This window comes from Bombina bombina, chromosome 6 (assembly GCF_027579735.1).
Source record: "Bombina bombina isolate aBomBom1 chromosome 6, aBomBom1.pri, whole genome shotgun sequence".
In the NCBI taxonomy this organism is placed as follows: domain Eukaryota; kingdom Metazoa; phylum Chordata; class Amphibia; order Anura; family Bombinatoridae; genus Bombina; species Bombina bombina.
This window is the reverse complement of record NC_069504.1, coordinates 1,059,262,292-1,059,283,023: the sequence shown is the minus strand read 5'-3', so window position 1 is coordinate 1,059,283,023 and position 20,732 is coordinate 1,059,262,292. Positions and strand designations below refer to the sequence as shown.

General features: G+C 37.9%; 1 protein-coding gene across 15 annotated transcripts in view; it reads left to right on the top strand.

Moving 5' to 3' along the window:
• MICAL3 (microtubule associated monooxygenase, calponin and LIM domain containing 3) overlaps positions 1–20,732 on the top strand; it is an 809,998-nt gene that overhangs the window by 706,496 nt on the left and 82,770 nt on the right. For 12 of the 15 annotated variants that reach the window (XM_053718886.1, XM_053718885.1, XM_053718898.1 and 9 more), the window contains one exon: positions 5,140–5,190. The exons of the other annotated variants lie outside the window; for them this stretch is intronic. In XM_053718886.1, coding sequence (XP_053574861.1) covers positions 5,140–5,190 — 51 coding nt within the window. The remainder of the gene's footprint in view (positions 1–5,139; positions 5,191–20,732) is intronic. 15 annotated transcript variants of the gene reach the window in all.

Sequence of the window (20,732 nt, the reverse complement as noted above, 5' to 3'; positions counted from 1 at the left end):
TCAGATTCTTCTCCTTTTCTATTCAGACTTGGAACATTTGCAGTCTCTTTAAGGTCTTAGTGACTCTGGGAGTAGAGGAGTCATCCTAATCGAAGGGAGACAACTGGATCTCTTGTTTAAACCTATAACTAAACCTGCAGAGGTTTTACAGTTCCTGAAGCCATTTCTCAGGTTATTTCTAAGGAGTGAGAAAAACCGGGTATTGCTTTTGTCCCATTCCCTAAATTCAAAAACATGTTTCCAGTTCTTGCTACTCATTCTGAGCTCTAGAAATCTATTTCAAAGGTGGGCGGTGCCATATTTACTCTGGCAAGAAGCACCACCATTCTTTAAGACAGTACCTCTTTTAAGGATCCCATGGAAAGGAAGCTGGAGGCCTAACTCATGAAGGTATTTTTGCAAACAGGATTTCTCTTCAAGCCAGCTGTTAACATTGCCTGTGTGGCAGCCTCAGTCACTCTGTGGTGTGACTCACTTTCTGAGTTGGTTTCAGAGGAAATTTCCCTAGAAGAGGTGCAGTATCGCTTGTGGGGGATCAAAGTTGCAAATTCTTTTATTTGCAAGGCAACTATGTATGTTGCTAGTTGAATGCGAAAAATACGGCCTTAGCTGTGTTAGCTAAAAGGGCTTTGTGGCTGAAGACATGGTTGGCTGATATGGTTTTAATAGAAGACTTTCAAAGCAAGTCTTTATTCGGTCAGGGCCTGGATTCCATTATTGCCACTGTTATGGGTGGTAATGGCGCTTTCTTGCCTCAGGATAAGTGGTCAAAGAATAAGGCAAGGCCAGGCTGTTTTCATTCCTTTCATCACTCAAGAAATTCAGACGGCTAAAGAAAGAAGTCCTTGTCTTCACAAAAATTGGAGGTTTTTGGAACAAATCAAAAAAGTCCAAGAAATCCCCTTCCAATTCATCCAAGTTAGCATGAAGGGGCGTCCCACATGCAAAATTCTTCTCTGGTTGGGGGCAGATTGAACCTGTTTCAACAGGCTTGGTTAAGATCTGTTTAGGTTCCCTGGGTATTAAACATAATTTCAGATAGTTACAGAATAGGTTTTTGAATTAGACTATCTCAGGTAGGTTCCTTCTGTCCTATGTTTCCAGAAATCTAGTGAAAGCTTCAGATTTCCTTCAGTGTGTTCGAGACTTATAACGCTTGGAAGTAATTGTACCGGTTCCAAAGGCAGAACACCGCCTGGGATACTATTCAAATCTTTTATAGTACTAAAGAAAGAATTTAATTTCAGTCCAATTCTAGGCTTAAAGTCTATGAACAAATTTCTGAGGGGTCCTACCTTCCAAATGGAGACAATTCGCACAATTTTGCAGTTGGTTCAGAGAGGTGAATTTGACCACAATAGATCTGAAGGATGCCTACCTGCATATACCCATTAACAGAGAACATCACAGATTGCTCAGGTTTGCATTTCAGGATAAAAATCAGTTTCTGGCTCCCCCTTTTGGTTTAGTGACTGCCCCTAGGTCTTGGGAGCACTGCTGTCAACTATAAAGACAAGAGGGATTTCTGTCACTCATTTGGATGAAATTTATTCAAGCTCCTCCTTTTCATCTGGCTTCTCTTCATACAGAGACTTTAGTTTAGTTTTTGAGAGATCATGGATGGAACATAAATCTTCCAAAGAGCTCTCTGTTTCAAAGTACAAGAGTGACTTTTCTAGGAGTGGTATCTAGGCATCTTTCTTTAACAGAGAACCACAGAAAAAAGTTACAAACAGCGTGTGCAGATCTCCAGATTTCTGCTTTGCTGTCAATTGCCCAATGTATGGAAGTTATAGGTTTGATGGGTGCAGCTTCAGATACCTTCCCTTTTGCAAGGTTTCATTTGCGTCCTCTCCAACTTTCTATGCTCCGTCAGTGGAATGGAGATTACTTAGACTTGTCTCAGTCAATATGTCTGGATTACAAGACCAGATAATCGCTCTCCTGGTGGATATCTCACATGTCCATAATCCTAGAAGTGCCTTTAATAAGACCTTCTTAGGTAGTAATCACAACAGATGCCAGTCTTTCAGGCTTGGGGCAGTCTTGAGGTGTCGGAAGGAACAGGCAGTTAGTCACCTCAGGAGGCAAGGTTGCCAATAAATGTATTAGAACTTTGAGTGATCTTCTGGGCCCTTCAGAGTTGACCCCTTCTTCAGAGAGAGAGATCTATTTCAGTTTCAGTCAGACGTCAGGGCTGTTGCTTCTATAAATCATCAAGGAGGAACCAAGAGTTCTCTGGCAATGAGGAGGGTCTCTTTTGGGCAGAACGCAATCAGTGCATAATTGCAGCCATTCACATTCTGTGAGTCAACAATTGAAAGGCAGGTTTTCTCAGTCATTAAACCTTTCATTCGGGAGAGTGGTCTCTCAACCAAGAAGACTTCAAATAAAAATTGTCACTCGTTGGGGGGAGACAGGAGATAGACAGGATGACATCTCAAATCACAAACTCACAAAATATTGTTCGAGATCAAGTGATCTTCAAGTGACTCTCACAGATACGTTGATGGTTCCTTGGTCTTATCATCTGATATACATGTATCCTCCTCTTGTTATGCTTCTTCAATTTATAGCTCAGATCAAATACAAAGGATGCCCAGTAATTCTCATTGTTCCAGCATGACCACGCAGGACATGGCATGCAGATCTACCGATGCTCCCCTGTGGTAGCTTCCGTTAGGTCGGGACCTTCTTTCACAAGGTCCATTCATACATCCAGATTTACAGTCTCTAAACTTCATGGCATGGAGATTGAGTTTTTAGTTCTTCCTTAGCATGGTTTACAGGAAAATGTATTACAACACGTGTAAGGTGTTTTTGTCTTGGTGTGAATCTCAGGGTTTCCGGTGGTATTATTTTTGAATTCAAAGGATTTTGCAGTTCCTTCAGGACGGATTAGATGAGGGTTTATCTGCAATGTCCTTGAAGGGTCAAATCTCAGCTCTTTACACTTTGTACCATAAAAATAACGGATATACAAGAGCAGCTTCTCCACCATGGAATCTTAGTTTTGGTTCTGAGATCCTTACAAGTTCATCCTTTTGAGCCTATGCACAATGTGGACATTCAACTGTTGTCTTGGAAAACCTTGTTGTTGTTGTTTTTTGGCCATTTTATCAGCAAGAATGGTTTCTGAGCTTTTCAACTTATTATTGTAAGTCTCCTTATTTAGTGTTCCATTAGGAAAAGGCAGTTTTGAGAACTCACTATGATTTTTTACATACTCTTATACAACTTGGATTTAGTTAGGGTTTTATCTTCAAGCTTCCAAGGATTTTAGACAGTCTTTGTCTTTTCATTTTTTAGGACATTTAAGGGTCAAAAAGCTTCTTCAGTCACTTTGGCTTCCTGGTTAAAGCAACTGATTTTGAAGACTTTCTTGAGTAGGGGATATCACAACCACCTCACATCACAGCTCATTCTACTAGATCTGTTTCCACATCTTGGGCTTTCAGAAACAAAGTGTCCATTGAATAGATTTGCAAAGCTGCTACTTGGTCTTCTATCCTATACTTTCACAACGTTTTATCATCTTGATGTTTTTGCCTCTTCAGAGTCCGCTTTTGGTAGGAGAGTTCTCCAGGCAGCAGTGTCTGGTCAATGGTGTGCCTGCTTAGTTTTTTGTCCAAACCTTTTTTCATGTTATAATGGACTCCACAGCTTGGGTATTGGATCCCAACTGTTACGGCTTGTGAACTCTCACGACCTTATGAAAGAAATACAATTTATGCTTACCTGATAAATGTCTTTCTTTCGTGGTGGTGAGAATCCACAAGACCCACTCTTCCGCTACGGAATTTGGCGGCGATATACAAATAAATGATCATAATAATAATCATTTAGTTTTTTTTTATCCGATGGTTCTGGCATGCACTTCATTGCCCTGCTTTGTTCTTCCTGCTTTTCTGTTTCTTCTCCTTTCTCGGCTATATGACAGACTAAGGGGAATCAGGAGGTGAGAGGGATTAAAGCTGTTGATATGTTGGGTAATTTGTGCCTGTCTCCTGGTGGAGGGAGTTCAATCCCAACTGGCTCGTGAACTCTCACCACCATGAAAGAAAGAAATTGATCAGCTAAGCATAAATTGCTTTCTGTCTCATACCTATTTCCCAAAAAACACACAAGGATCCAGAACCCATGCCCATTTCCTTGAAATATATCTTGTTTATTTCTTATACTCTTTAGTGTATTATATTAGAAGACCACCTATGATTCTGAAACATGAATGTCAAGATAGTTTACCAACTGTCCTTTACATTATTTAAGAGGTCAAAAAAATTTAAACTATTCTCTTCCAAAAATAAATTCTGAAAGCATTGCACACATGGAATCGTTAAAGTGAAGTCATAGTTTACACTTTCATGATTCAGATAATTTGTAGGACCTCAGGAGCGTGCCCTTGTTTTTTTGTTCTCTATGGCAGCAGTATTTAGAGCAACGTATAACAATGTTACAAACACAGCTGCCGTAGAGTGCTAAACCAATGTGCACCACGAAAACTAAGCAGATTTGATAAAGGATTATATGCTCTGTCTGAATCATGAAAGTGTATTACTTTAAATTCCATCCTAATTGATTCCTTCACTTGTAACTACAGTGTTATCCCTCACCAGACCCTAGTATCACAACTTTAAGCATGTAACTGAGCTTATTTTCAAACTGTTGCATTCTACTGTCATGTTTCCATCTGTGTGTATCTGGAGTGGCTGTGCCTGCATGATATATACCGTCTGGTACACTTTGTCTTTGCTTGTCTTTTGCTATTTAACTCTGCTATTTCTTTTTCTCTCTGACAACACTGTTAGTGCTCTGCTCATTTTATTTTTAACAGTGATGACCTAAAACTGAAAAGTACATAGCACACACAAGATATGTCTTGTTGTTATGGTTTTATTCATATGCTTTAGCATTTCTTTTGCAACTATCACCTCTTCCTTTTCCTTTCTAAAAGGCAAATTATTTTTCACCATTTTTTGTGTCATATTTTGATCACTGTCTTCCTTGTAACCTTCATGACCTGCTCGCTTTACTTTGCTTTCTCTTATTTCTTGTTTGTCACTTACAATGTCTTATGCTCAATCTCTTGATCACTCTGGTTTCTGATGAGATAACTCTCTTCACGATTCCTTATTGTAGACTATTGGGGAGAGTCTTATTACAGTGACCTCATCGATTTGCATCTAGCTGGTATGTATGCCCAATTCCCATCCCAGTACTAACCCCACACGTCCCCACTCTCACCCTACCCGTCTCCTGCAAGTTACCCTGCACCACAAATCTGAAACAACAAGAAGATTGAAGTCTTTGTGCCAGGGAACACACCTAGTACAGAGGAAAACAATCCTGTGTAATCAACTCTGTGTTTAACCAGTGTGAATAACATATCAACATAAATCCTCCACATCATGGTGCAAACCTTAAAGGGACATGTAACCCAAAATGTTTCTTTCATGATTCAGACAGCATACCGTTTCCAATATTCTTCTATTGTCAAATTTGCTTTGTTCTAATTCTTTGTCGAAGAGATATCTAGATAGTTGGCATGCACATGTCTGGAGCACTACATGACCGGAAATAGTGCTGCGATTTAATGCTCTGGCTAATGTTTAACATTGCTGCAAAACTGCTGCTATATAGTGCTGCAGACACGTGCACGCTCCTGAAGCTACCTGCCTGCTTTTTAAGAAAGGATAAGAAGAAAAACTAAGAATGTTTGATAATAGAAGTTACATTGGAAAGTTGTTTAAAATTGTATGCTCTATCTGATGAAAGAAAAACCTTGGGGTTTATGTCCCTTTAACTTTTTTATTATATATATATATATATTTATAATAATAACAAAATTAAATACATACATAATTCAAAAGATTTTTTTTATTTTTTTTTTAAAAAGCACTGAGTCTCTAAAAATGAACTATATTAGTGAAAACAGTAGATAAAACAAGATAAACAGAGAAAATGAAGAACTCAATAGCTCAAAAAGTTTTAATTTATTTTTAATATGTAAAATATTTATCAGTTGTGTGTAGTATTTTTTTTATATATTTTCTAGATAATTTAACTTTAACATGAGCTTAACAGGTTCCCAATTTATCTAGAATACATTTAAAAACGTGAAATATAACTGTTTATCAGCAAAAGCTTTTGAGTTCTGTAGAGAAAAAAAACACGTTCTAGACTGTAGTGATTGAAGGCTGCTAATAATAAGAAATCATTTTGTATATAAATAAAGTTGTCTTTGTTAGGTTTTTGTTTTTTAATGAGATTTAAAGCTCGTGTTTTCCATGCAAAGAGATTAAATTTAAAAAATAAAACTGTTTCCACTTTAAGTAGAATATAGTTTAATACATTATAGGGAAATTACACCCAAAAATGTTATTTCATGATTCAGATAGAGAATACAATTTCTCCAACATAGGTGTGTCCGGTCCACGGCGTCATCCTTACTTGTGGGATATTCTCTTCCCCAACAGGAAATGTCAAAGAGCCCAGCAAAGCTGGTCATATGATCCCTCCTAGGCTCCGCCTACCCCAGTCATTCTCTTTGCCGTTGCACCGGCAACATCTCCACGGAGATGGTTAAGAGTTTTTTTGGTGTTTAAATGTAGTTTTTATCCTTCAATCAAGTGTTTGTTATTTTAAAATAGTGCTGGTATGTACTATTTACTCTGAAACAGAAAAGAGATGAAGATTTCTGTTTGTAAGAGGAAGATGATTTTAGCAAACGTTACTAAGATCGATTGCTGTTTCCACACAGGACTGTTGAGATGAAGTAACTTCAGTTGGGGGAAACAGTTGGCAGACTTTTCTGCTTGAGGTATGACTGGCCACATTTCTAACAAGACTTTGTAATGCTGGAAGGCTGTCATTTCCCCTATGGGGACCGGTAAGCCATTTTCTTAGATTAAGTAAAAGAATAAAGGGCTTTATAAGGGCTTAAAAATCTGGTAGACATTTTTCTGGGCTAAAACGATTACTTTGCTAAGCATATTTGGCAGATTATAACTCTTAATAGTTATTATAATCTTGGGGATTGTTGTTAAAAAACGGCAGGCACTGTATTGGACACCTTTTTCAGATGGGGGCCTTTTCTAGTCATAGGCAGAGCCTCATTTTCGCGCCACTAATGCGCAGTTGTTTTTGGAAAGCAAGGCATGCAGATGCATGTGTGAGGAGCTAGAACCACTGAAAAAGCTTATAGAAGGCGTCATTTGGTATCGTATTCCCCTCTGGGCTTGGTTGGGTCTCAGCAAAGCAGATACCTGGGACTGTATAGGGGTTAAATGTAAAAACGGCTCCGGTTCCGTTATTTTAAGGGTTAAAGATTTCAAATTTGGTGTGCAATACTTTTAAGGCTTTATGACACTGGTGAATTTTGAACAATTCCTTCATGCTTTTTCACATATTCAGTAATAAAGTGTGTTCTGTTTAAATTTAAAGTGACAGTAACGGTTTTATTTTAAAACGTTTTTTGTGCTTTGTTGACTAGTTTAAGCCTGTTTAACATGTCTGAACCATCAGATAAGCGATGTTCTATATGTATGAAAGCCAAGGTTTCTCCCCATTTAAATATATGTGATGATTGTGACATAGTGTCCAAACAAAGTAGGGACAATGATGCCACAGATAATGATATTGCCCAAGATGAATCCTGGGGGGCAGACTTTCCCTCTTTGCTCAGGCTTGGGCAAGAGATGTTCAGGATCCTTGGGCACTAGAAATAGTTTCTCAGGGTTATCTCCTGGAATTCAAGGAACTACCCCCAAGGGGAAGGTTCCACAGGTCTCAATTATCTTCAAACCAAATAAAAAGACAGGCATTCTTACATTGTGTAGAAGACCTGTTAAAGATGGGAGTAATTCATCCAGTTCCAATAGGAGAACAAGGGATGGGGTTTTACTCCAACCTGTTCATAGTTCCCAAAAAAGAGGGAACATTCAGACCAATTTTAGATCTCAAGATCCTAAACAAATTTCTCAGGGTTCCATCGTTCAAAATGGAAACCATTCGAACGATCCTTCCTACCATCCAGGAAGGTCAATTTATGACCACGGTGGATTTAAAGAATGCGTACCTACATATTCCTATCCACAAGGAACATCATCAGTTCCTAAGGTTCGCTTTTCTGGACAAGCATTACCAGTTTGTGGCACTTCCATTCGGATTAGCCACTGCTCCGAGAATTTTCACAAAGGTACTAGGGTCCCTTCTAGCGGTTCTAAGACCAAGGGGCATTGCAGTAGTACCGTACTTGGACGACATCCTGATTCAAGCGTCGTCTCTGTCAAAAGCAAAGGCTCATACGGACATCGTCCTAGCCTTTCTCAGATCTCACGGATGGAAAGTGAACATAGAAAAAAGTTCTCTGTCCCCGTCAACAAGAGTTCCCTTCTTGGGAACAATAATAGATTCCTTAGAAATGAGGATTTTTCTGACAGAGGTCAGAAAATCAAAACTTCTAAGCTCTTGTCAAGTACTTCATTCTGTTCTTCGTCCTTCCATAGCGCAGTGCATGGAAGTAATAGGATTGATGGTTGCAGCAATGGACATAGTTCCTTTTGCACGAATTCATCTAAGACCATTACAACTGTGCATGCTCAGACAGTGGAATGGGGATTATACAGACTTGTCTCCGACGATTCAAGTAGATCAAAGGACCAGAGATTCACTCCGTTGGTGGCTGATCCTGGTCAACCTGTCACAGGGAATGAGCTTCCGCAGACCAGAGTGGGTCATTGTCACGACCGACGCCAGTCTGGTGGGCTGGGGCGCGGTCTGGGAACCCCTGAAAGCTCAGGGTCTATGGTCTCGGGAAGAATCTCTTCTCCCGATAAACATTCTGGAACTGAGAGCGATATTCAATGCTCTCAAAGCTTGGCCTCATCTAGCAAAGGCCAAATTCATAAGGTTTCAATCAGACAACATGACGACTGTTGCATATATCAACCATCAGGGGGGAACAAGGAGTTCCCTGGCGATGGAGGAAGTGACCAAGATAATTCAATGGGTGGAGGATCACTCCTGCCACTTGTCTGCAATCCACATCCCAGGAGTGGAAAATTGGGAAGCGGATTTTCTGAGTCGTCAGACATTCCATCCGGGGGAGTGGGAACTCCATCCGGAAATCTTTGCCCAAATAACTCAATTATGGGGCATTCCAGACATGGATCTGATGGCCTCTCGTCAGAACTTCAAGGTTCCTTGTTACGGGTCCAGATCCAGGGATCCCAAGGCGACTCTAGTAGATGCACTAGTAGCACCTTGGACCTTCAACCTAGCTTATGTATTCCCACCGTTTCCTCTCATTCCCAGGCTGGTAGCCAGGATCAATCAGGAGAGGGCTTCGGTGATCTTGATAGCTCCTGCGTGACCTGGTGAATATGTCATCGGCTCCACCATGGAAGCTACCTTTGAGACAGGACCTTCTTGTTCAAGGTCCATTCGAACATCCGAATCTGGTTTCCCTCCAACTGACTGCTTGGAGATTGAACGCTTGATTTTATCAAAGCGTGGGTTTTCGGATTCTGTAATAGATACTCTGATTCAGGCTAGAAAGCCTGTAACTAGAAAAATTTACCATAAAATATGGAAAAAATATATCTGTTGGTGTGAATCTAAAGGATTCCCATGGAACAAGATAAAAATTCCTAAGATTCTATCCTTTCTACAAGAAGGTTTGGAGAAAGGATTATCTGCAAGTTCTCTGAAGGGACAGATCTCTGCTTTATCTGTTTTACTTCACAAAAGGCTGGCAGCTGTGCCAGACGTTCAAGCGTTTGTTCAGGCTCTGGTTAGAATCAAGCCTGTTTACAGACCTTTGACTCCTCCCTGGAGTCTTAATCTAGTTCTTTCAGTTCTTCAAGGGGTTCCGTTTGAACCCTTACATTCCGTAGATATTAAGTTATTATCTTGGAAAGTTTTGTTTTTGGTTGCAATTTCTTCTGCTAGAAGAGTTTCAGAGTTATCTGCTCTGCAGTGTTCTCCGCCCTATCTGGTGTTCCATGCAGATACGGTGGTTTTGCGTACTAAGCCTGGTTTTCTTCCGAAAGTTGTTTCCAACAAAAATATTAACCAGGAGATAGTTGTACCTTCTTTGTGTCCGAATCCAGTTTCAAAGAAGGAACGTTTGTTACACAATTTGGACGTAGTCCGTGCTCTAAAATTCTATTTAGAGGCCACTAAAGATTTCAGACAAACATCTTCTTTGTTTGTTGTTTATTCTGGTAAAAGGAGAGGTCAAAAAGCAACTTCTACCTCTCTTTCTTTTTGGCTTAAAAGCATTATCCGATTGGCTTATGAGACTGCCGGATGGCAGCCTCCTGAAAGAATCACAGCTCATTCCACTAGGGCTGTGGCTTCCACATGGGCCTTCAAGAACGAGGCTTCTGTTGACCAGATATGTAAGGCAGCGACTTGGTCTTCACTGCACACTTTTGCCAAATTTTACAAATTTGATACTTTTGCTTCTTCGGAGGCTATTTTTGGGAGAAAGGTTTTGCAAGCCGTGGTGCCTTCCATTTAGGTGACCTGATTTGCTCCCTCCCTTCATCCGTGTCCTAAAGCTTTGGTATTGGTTCCCACAAGTAAGGATGACGCCGTGGACCGGACACACCTATGTTGGAGAAAACAGAATTTATGCTTACCTGATAAATTACTTTCTCCAACGGTGTGTCCGGTCCACGGCCCGCCCTGGTTTTTTTAATCAGGTCTGATGAATTATTTTTTCTAACTACAGTCACCACGGTATCATATGGTTTCTCCTATGCATATTTCCTCCTGTACGTCGGTCGAATGACTGGGGTAGGCGGAGCCTAGGAGGGATCATATGACCAGCTTTGCTGGGCTCTTTGCCATTTCCTGTTGGGGAAGAGAATATCCCACAAGTAAGGATGACGCTGTGGACCGGACACACCGTTGGAGAAAGTAATTTATCAGGTAAGCATAAATTCTGTTTTTAAACAACTTTCTAATTTACTTCTATTATCTAATTTGTTTCATTCTCTTGGTATTATTTGTTGAAGGAGCAGCAATGCACTCTACTGGTTTCTAACTGAACACTTGTGTGAGCCAATGACAATTGGTATATATATGCAGCCACCAATCAGCAGCGAGAACCTAGGTTCTTTGCTGCTCCTGTGTCTACCTAGATAAACCTTTCAGCAAAAGGATAACAAGAGAAGGAAGCAAATTAAATAATAGAAGTAAATTGGAAAGTTGTTTAAAATTGTATTCTCTATCTGAATCATGAGAATTTTTTGGGTTTCATGTCCATTAACATGGGAATAGCTTCTTGCTGAGAATAGATGGACAGAAGTTTTACCACACTCCTCCATAGTAGCATTGAAAAAATTAACCTTGTTGTTTAAACCTGATGGATAAAAATATCACCCTGATCTCTCACTTAGAAAATGTCTCTTCTAACGTTATTGTTTCTACCATATCATACTCAATGAATAAGTTATTTTTTTATTTATTTTAATTATTTTAAATGTGTCTTTCTCCTTGTGGTCTTGGCTATTCTGTCTGCTTTTAATGTTATCCAGAGATTGAGTTTCTGTTCTGGAAAGTTATACAGAAGAATAAGATTAAATAAAAAAACACATTTTTCACTGACCTTTGAATAGATTTATGTAGCAAACCTAAGTTTATTTACACAAGCCCCTTTTTTACGCTAAAGACATTTACAGAATATATACATTTGTCAGAGCATTTAATTTTATCTCTATTGGCCATGCAAATATATTTATTTAACCCCCACAAAGAGTTTAATCGCATAAGTAAAGTACAGCTCTAGAGCCGCAGAGAACTGCTGGTCCCAAATGGAATCTGCTTCTGATCCAATCAGCAGCTCTAGTCGCACAACTTAGCAAGGGTTAAACGCAGAGGTTTGCCAGGTCAATAGTGATAAAATGACATGCTCTAATAAATGAGAGCATTACTTTTTCATGATAATATCGCTTGAAATAATGCAAGACATTTTGGAAAACAACATACAGGTATACCCCGCTCATACAGCGGGTTAGGGACCGGAGCCCCGCTGTAAAGTGAAAACCGCCTTAAAGTGAAACAAGGCAGTTTTAGCTTTCTTTTCACTTGCCAGTATGTTTAAAAACTTGAAAACATGTTTGAACTAACATATATTAGGGGTACAATAATGCTATGTTTAGTTTAACACTAGCACAGCACAGTATTCAATTAGTATTCAATAAATACTGTACCTGTAAAATAGTGACAATGACTATAGTAAAATTTGCCAGACTATAACACTGAGACACAGATGGCGCTGTAATGCTGTAAACAGAGTGAACTTAGCATAACAAAATGGTGCCAGTCACTTTTCTCGCAATCTCACGATGATTACAGTACTGTTTCAAAATCCTTGGAGGTTGAACTTCAGCTCCACAAAGCGCTGTATTAGCGAATCGCTGTAAAGTGAAGCGCCTTAAAGTGGGGTATACCTGTAGTTATATTGATATAGTCATATCTGCCTTGACATGGGGCTCTGTGATTTAGTCTACCCAGGCTCCTCAAAGTAGGAGTGGTAAGAATCAGTCATCCAACCACCATTCATTGGGTTTCAGCTGCAAGTGATAGGCGTGTCACAGCAGACTTTTTCACAGAATCTGAAGAACTTAAAGTGATAGTATTTGAATTTCATATCTATGTTAAAAAGTAAGTTACAGCGCATCTTCATTAAAACTGATTAAAGGGACACTGAACCCAAAATTTTTCTTTCGTGATTCAGATAGAGCATACTCCTATTATCATTTTTTCTTTGTTCTCTTGCTATCTTTATTTGAAAAAGAAGGCATCTAAACTAAGGAGCCAGCAAATTTTTGGTTCAGACCATGGACAGCACTTTTTTATTTGTGCTGTCCAATCAGGAAGGACAACCCAGTTTGTTCACCAAAAATGGGCCGGCATCTAAACTTACATTCTTGCTTTTCAAATTAACATACCAAGAGAATGAAGAAAATTTGATAATAGGAGTAAATTAGAAAGTTGCTTTTGAATCACAAAAGAAAAAAATTGGGTTCAGTGTCCCTTTAAATAAACTCCATCTAAAATATCACTAACAATCCTGATCTGAGTTTACTATGACTTTAAACAGAGGTCATGGAATGCTGTATCTTACATCTGCCAGCTAAGAGGGCAAGAATTCTTCATTCTTGCATTTTTGTTTTATCCTAGATCCAAGTTTAAGGGATACCTATACTGTCCTTTTAATCTTCTACTGAGAAACCTAATTTAAAGCACTGCATGGACCTTTTCAGTCAGGGTGCATCTGCTAATTGTAGGTACAGCATAGCAACTTTATCCAGAGGAAATGACTGCAGGGTTACAGATTGAACAATGTTGGATAAAAACACAGTATTGCATTATTTAAACATGCAGTAAAGTCAGAATTGGATAGGGCACATAGTTTTAAACAACTTTACAATTTACTTCTGTTATCAATTTTGCTTAGTTCTCTTTGTATCCTTTATTAAAGAGTAATCTCAAGTGAGCTCAGGAGCGTGCATGTGCTCTTAAAACATGTGGCCGCAGTGTCTGCAACATTGTTTATAGCAATGTTTTTTTTTTTTGTTTTTTTTTTTAAATTAAGTACTTTATTGGATTTTACATCCATTGTACAAGAGCTGATAGTAAACAATGCATAATAACAAGTGATAAGTAAAGAAGAAAGACTACTTCATTGTCTGTAAGTCCTCAAACATCTTCTTTTGTAGGCAAGTCCTTGATTGGGTTGCAGATTCAGTAACAATACATAAGGAGAGGGCAACTCAAAATCATTTATGAACAGACTACAAAGTTAACAATTAAAGTACTATAGCAATTTTATACATAGTTACAAACACTGCTGCGTTAGACTGCTTAAAGGGACACTGTACCCAAATTTTTTCTTTCATGATTCAGCTAGAGTATGACATTTTAAGCAACTTTCTAATTTACTCCTATTATCAAATTTTCTTTATTCTCTTGGTATCTTTATTTTAAATGCAAGAATTTAAGTTTAGATGCCGGCCTATTTTTAGTGAACAACCTGGGTTGTCCTTTCTGATTGGTGGATAAATTCATCCACCAATAAAAAAAGTGATGTCCAGAGTTCTGAATCCCCAAAAAAGCTTAGATGCCTTCTTTTTCAAATAAAGATAGCAAGAAAACGAAGAAAAATTGATAATAGGAGTAATTTAGAAAGTTGCTTAAAATTGCATGCTCTATCTGAATCACGAAAGAAAAAATGTGGGTTCAGTGTCCCTTTAAGACATGCACGCTCCTGAGCTTCTATTGGCCTACCCAGCTTTGCTCTTAACAAAGGATATCAAGAAAACAAAGCAAATTTGATAATAAAAGTTAATTGGAAAAGTGTTTAAAATCACATGTTCTATCTGAATCATGAAAGTTTTACTGTCCCTTTGAGTCAAGAAGAAGTGTTCTCATAGAGAAAAAAAAATCATTATGCAGAATGAAGACATTTAACTGTTGGAGAAAAGTAAGGCCCAGGTGTGGATATTTAAAGTTCATTCATTTAGTTAATTAGAATTGTTAAGCTTTTAATTCAACCTCCCAAAGTTCAATAGAGAAATGGAATGGATCATTTTATCATTTTAATTGCATTTTTATACAGCAACAGTTGCTGCTGTGTGCCAATACATTATACATATTGTGCCACACAGACTGTGTAATCTAATGTTCTTATAACTGGATGATAACAAAAGAGAAAGCAGAATGTGCTTTAGTGTCTCTTAAAATATGCTGTGAGGGAGTGAATTGGAAATTTGATGAAAGGGAAGTAAACTGACTTTCCTGTAAATTTGGTATAAAAACATCCCCCAGTACCACAGGTGACACACTGCTGCACTCACCCCTTCTCTAAGGCACTTGCTATATATATTGGCAATAGTCCAACCTAATGTGTCATGTGATCACTTACAGTGAGCCATACAGGAGGGTGTGGGTAGTGAGGGTGATTTAGCACAATTCCCGTCAGACCAGTAGGCATTCCAGTAGCAAAACAAGGATAAGGATTGCTGATATGCAGCTACAGTGGGGGAAGGCGTCATATGATGACTGTTTGAATCATCATTATGTTATGAACATAGATAGATAGATAGATAGATAGATAGATAGATAGATAGATAGAGACCTGGATGCTATTCTTTTTACTGACATAAAAAAATGATTTAATTAATCCTTATGGAACGTCTTGGTGATTACACTTATAGAAACTTAAAAAAAGTAATTAGGATCTCCCTGATATCAATTATTGGTGTGTTTCATAATAAGCAAACTTACTTATACGCTAGTCGATAAGCCTGCTCAAAGGGCAGTCTAATTGTTTTTTTTAAGCTGCAGATATAGAAACAACCTATTTTGTAACTCTTCTTTTATCTAAATATTTAAGCTACAGGTGTAGCAATACTATCATTTTATTGGACTACTGTCTTAAATATATCAAAAATATTTTCTATATAATAAACTACAGATTTAGCCACAAAAAATAGATATAGCTAAAAAAAAAAGCTAAATTTACAAAAAAAAATTTAAAAAAGACTAACATTACAGAAAATAAAAAATAAAATTACCAAATTTTTAAAAATTAAACCTAATCCCTATGAAAATAAAAAGCCCACCAAAATAAAAACACCCCCTAATCTAAGAATAAACTACCAGTAGCCCTTAAAAGGGCTTTTTGCAGGGCATTGCCCCAAGATAATCAGCTCTTTTACATCCAAAATACACCAAGTCCGCACTAACAGTAAAATCCCCCCACCCACCAAACCCCCCAAAATAAAAAAAACCTAACACTAAAATAAAATAAACTACCCATTGCCCTGAAAAGGGCATTTAGCTCTTTTACACTTGCCCAAAAAAAACCTAAGTTAAAAACTAAAAAAGTAAAAAATAAATAAAACTAACACTAAAGCCCCAAGTATATACTCACTGGTCATGAAGTCCGGCAGAGAAGATCCTCTTCCAGACGGGTCCATCATCTTCATCCACAGAAAAGGCGGAGCGGAGATGCGGAGCAGTGTATCCAGATGTGGCGATCCTTGGAGGCAGCGATGGTCCTTGGCGGTGGTTCCCGGCATTCCTATTGGCTGACATTTTTACATCAGCCAATAGGATGAGAGCAAGTGAAATCTTATTGGTTGGTGAACAGCCAATAGGATTTCACTTGCTCTCATCTTATTGGCTGGTGTACAGCCAATAGGATGAGAGCAATTGAAATCCTATTGGCTGTTCACCAACCAATAAAATTTAACTTGCTCTCATCCTATTGGCTGATTTGAACAGCCAATAGAATTTGGGTAGCTCTCATCCTATTAGCTGATTTGAATTTGAAGAATCAAATCAGCCAATAGGAATTCAAGGGACGCCATCTTTAATCGCGTACCTTGAATTCACTATCCAGTGTACAGCGGCGATCGTACGAAGAAGATCCTCCATGCCCCATGACTCCGGTCGCCGGTTTTCAGTTCCAGGGTCGCCGGTCTTCAGCTCCGCCCTCCGCTCCGTGCCAGATTTTCCTGAAAGAAGAGGTTCCGCTTGGAAGAAGACTTTACCGCATAGGACAGGACCTTCTCCGCCGGACTTCAGCAACCGTGAGTAACAACCTGGGGGTTAAACTTAGGTTTTCTTTAAGGTTTTTTTGGGGGGGTTTGTTTTATTTAGATTAGGGATGGGCAGTAAAAGAGCTAAATGCCCTGGCCTTTTAAAGGTAGTTTAGTTTTTTTTAGTTTTAGGTTCTTTTATTTTAGGGGGGGGGTTTACTGTTAGGGGGGACTTTGTGTATTTTTAATGTAAAAGAGCTGTTTATCTTGGGGCAATGCCCTGCAAAAAGCCTCTTTAAGGGCTACTGGTAGTTTACTCTTAGAGTAGGGGGTGTTTTTATTTTCATAGGGATTAGGTTTAATTTTGTAAACTTTGGTAATTCATTTTTTTATTTTCTGTAATGTTAGCCTTTTTTTATTTTTTGTAATCTTAGCTTTTTTAATTTTTTGATTTTTTAGTTAATTTGTTTTAATTTAGTGGGTGTTAGATTAGGGGGCTTAGTAATTTAATTATTTGCGTTTTGGCGGTTTAAGGGGTTAATAGGTTAATTAGGTTTATTGCGATGTGGGGGGTTTGCGGTTTAGGGGTTAATAGGGAAAATAGGTTTATTGCGATGTGGGGGTTTAGGGGTTAATAGGGTAAATAGGTTTATTGCGATGTGGGGGTTTTGCAGTTTATGGGTTAATAGGATATTTAGGTTTATTGCGATGTGGCTGGTTGACGATTAAGGGGTTAATTACTTTTTTATTTTGCAATGTGAGGGTTTGCGGTGTATGTGTTAATACTTTGTGTGGGAGACTCGTTTTTATTATGTTATAGTTCGTGCAGGCTTTTTTTGGGTTTTTTTTTTGTTTGTTTTTTAAATACTTGATGCGGGCAGTAATTCTTTTATTTTTATACTTGATGCAGGCGGTTAGTTTTTGCTTTTGTAATGCTCCGGAAGCTGCATCCCGGTGGATTCCGAAATTCACCACCCTGCCATTTTCGGAATTCACGTGGATGCAGCTTTGCTGCTTCTAAGTGAATTAGTTTGTCCTCGCGCTGCCAACATTCCATTGAGGATGCGTGCGCAACTGGCGACGGACATTACAAACGCAATTATAGTATAGATGGGGAGAATTGCTGAGGTCACCTAATCTATCGATAAAATAAAATGAATGAAGTTACAGGTCCTACTGCTTCAGTGTAAAGCAGCAGTATGGCCACACATTTATCATAAAGTTAACTGCTTTGTTCTCATGACAACAACAACATTACTGTATATACCAGTGTTAAAGCAGTGCCCCAAAAATTTGCTTTAAATTATGTCATTTTCATGATGTCATACGTTCTCATACAAATAGTACTGTGAGTAGGGACGAAGTCACAGGGGCCCTGCATTGAAGTTAGGAATATGAGAAATAACTGATGTTTATAGCAGATAACTTGTTTATATAACCAGTACTGACGAGAGAGTAAGATTCTGGTTTTAAAAATAAAAAGTATTTACAAAATATCATATTCTACAAGACTTATCATGTAGTCGGTCACTGACCATACATATCGGATTTCCTAGGAGTTAATGATTCAAATTAGGCGCAATTATATTATGATCTTAGCACTTATTACATGCTTAGTAAATTCATCCACTAAAAAGCAAACTGTTTTATATTGTTTGCAAACCAGAGTGGTACAGTGTACATTTATACTTCCTACTGTTATAGAGGCACTAAAGTCAACGTTTAACATGATTTTACCAATTTACTTTTATTATCTAATTGTGCACAGTCTTTTTATTTGCACCTGCTCCTACTGAGCAATAGTTAACAGTGTATACGCATACAAGTCTGTGATTGGCTGATAGCTGTCACATGATACATAAAGTTTTGAAATTTGTTAGAAAGTAAATTAAGTGCTTTTTTAAAATTCAGAGTAAGAGCAATTTCATTGTCTTTTTATGCAGTTCTATTGTATTTAATGGTCCTTTTAATTTCTTCCTTGTGTTAATTTCCCTTTAACATGACAGTTTAATATTGACGTTTAACCCTTAAAGGGATATGAAACCCAAAAAAAAAATATTTTGTGATTCAGATAGAGCATGCAATTTTAAGCAACGTTCTAATTTACTCATATTATCAATTTTTCTTAATTCTCTTTGTATCTTTATTTGAAAAGCAGGAATATAAGCTTAGGAGCCAGCCCATTTTTGGTTCAGAACCTAGGTAGCACTTGCTGATTGGTGGCTAAATGTAACCACCAATCAGTAAGCTCCACACAGGTGCTGAACCAAAATGGTCCGGCTCCTAAGCTTATATTCCTACTTTTTAAAATAAAGATTTCAAGAGAACGAAAAAAAAATTATATTAGGAGTAAATTAGAAAGTTGCTTAAAATTGCATGCTCTCTGAATCATGAAATAAAAGATTTGTGTTTCTTATTCTTTTAAAGGAAAGCATTAAACAAAGGCAATGATTAAAACGTATCTGATTTTATTAGAATGTAAATACTATAGGGAACATCTATAACAATATCACGGCCTTCTTCTGAGCCCCTATTCCTTTCTAACTCTCTGATTTAAACACTTTCCCTTTAATGCATTGCCTCAGCGTACAAAGTTATAGAGCATTATGGGTAAAGACCTAGTCAGCAGATAATGGAACATATACTTATTTCTCTGGATAAAAAATAAAGAAAACGGGGCTTTTTCCACACAATAAAAATCCCAGCTATACATTTTCTACAAAACTTCTGGATGTGAGATGTCAAAATTCCCATCTTAAAAAGCCAAAATTCAAACTTTCCTAAAACATTTGAATCCTCGCTGGAAATTCCGTTGAGGCAAGCCCATTCAAGAAGACTTCCAGTTAGGACAAGGTGTCCTGTTTTTGTATAGCCAGCATTACTGTCAAATGCTATGAAATGCAATTTGCTGAAAGATATTCTTTATACTCTGGTTGCCATCATTTTTCTCAATCTTGTGTAATAAGATTCATAAGTTGGAGAAAGATTAAAGAAACAGCAAAAGCAACATCAAACTCTCACGAATCAGATATTGCATGTAATTTTAAACAACAATACCATTTACTTCAACTATCTAATGTGCATAATTCTCTCTGTATTCTTTGTTGAAAAGCATATGAAGTTATGCTCAAGAGCAGCAGTGCTGATTGGTGGTTGCATATATATGCCTCTTGTTACTGGCACACCCAGTGTGTTCAGCTAGCTCCCAGTAGTGCATCGTTACTCTTTTAACAAAGGATACCAAGAGAATGAAGCACATTAAATAATAGAAATGCAATGGAAAGTTGTTTAAAATTGTAGGTTTTAATAAGGATTAAGGAATGACATTGAAAATTGGAAGCCTTTTATAACTAGATTGATTCTGCAACCTTTTTGCTCATGAGTTAAAGAGAACCATGCTATTTATGATAATATAATACCTAGTTTGCACATAGTGAACCTCAGACTATTAGGCCAGTTGCATTTTCTTTCCTGGTTCCACATGGTCCTTACAGTGTTTGTTAGAGAAGAGGTAAGATGGAAGAAAAAATGTTATGGAGATTAAGAAAAGGGTAACTTGAGCGTGGGGTAAAAAATAAATAGGACATATTTTTGCTTATTAGACAGAGATTTCATGTTCAAGATTATTAATATGCAGATAATTTTGATCCCAATGTTTGAAATCCTTGGCTATAAGTGAGGCAAATTGGCGTGGCATTATGTCTTCCCAGAAAACCCTAGTAGTAACGTGTATTGTTGAATAAAATCTATTTTTAGATCCTTTGAGAGAAATATTATTTTTTTTTAAACGGTATTCAGGGGTTCTGCCTCAGCAACTTCTTTAAAACATATATATCCACATCTTAAATTGATTTACATGTGACATATCTTTTAGGAACAAGGCTTTAAACCCATTGCAACATGTTTCTGTTGCCTGATGCTACAATAACTAGTCCCTTGAGTGCAGACTTGCATGGGTCTCATAGGAAAGTTTGTCATCAGCTATTGCAATCGTATGGTTGGTCAGACTGTCTAATAACTGGCTTTTTCTTTTATTATTTCTACCATATAGGATGTTGGTACGCCTAAAAGGAAAGCACTTTAGCCATATAGTCATAACCTCAAACTTCTTTAAATGTTTCTTCCTGTTAATATTTACCACCATGATGTTTTTGTTCTGACATCAGATACGTT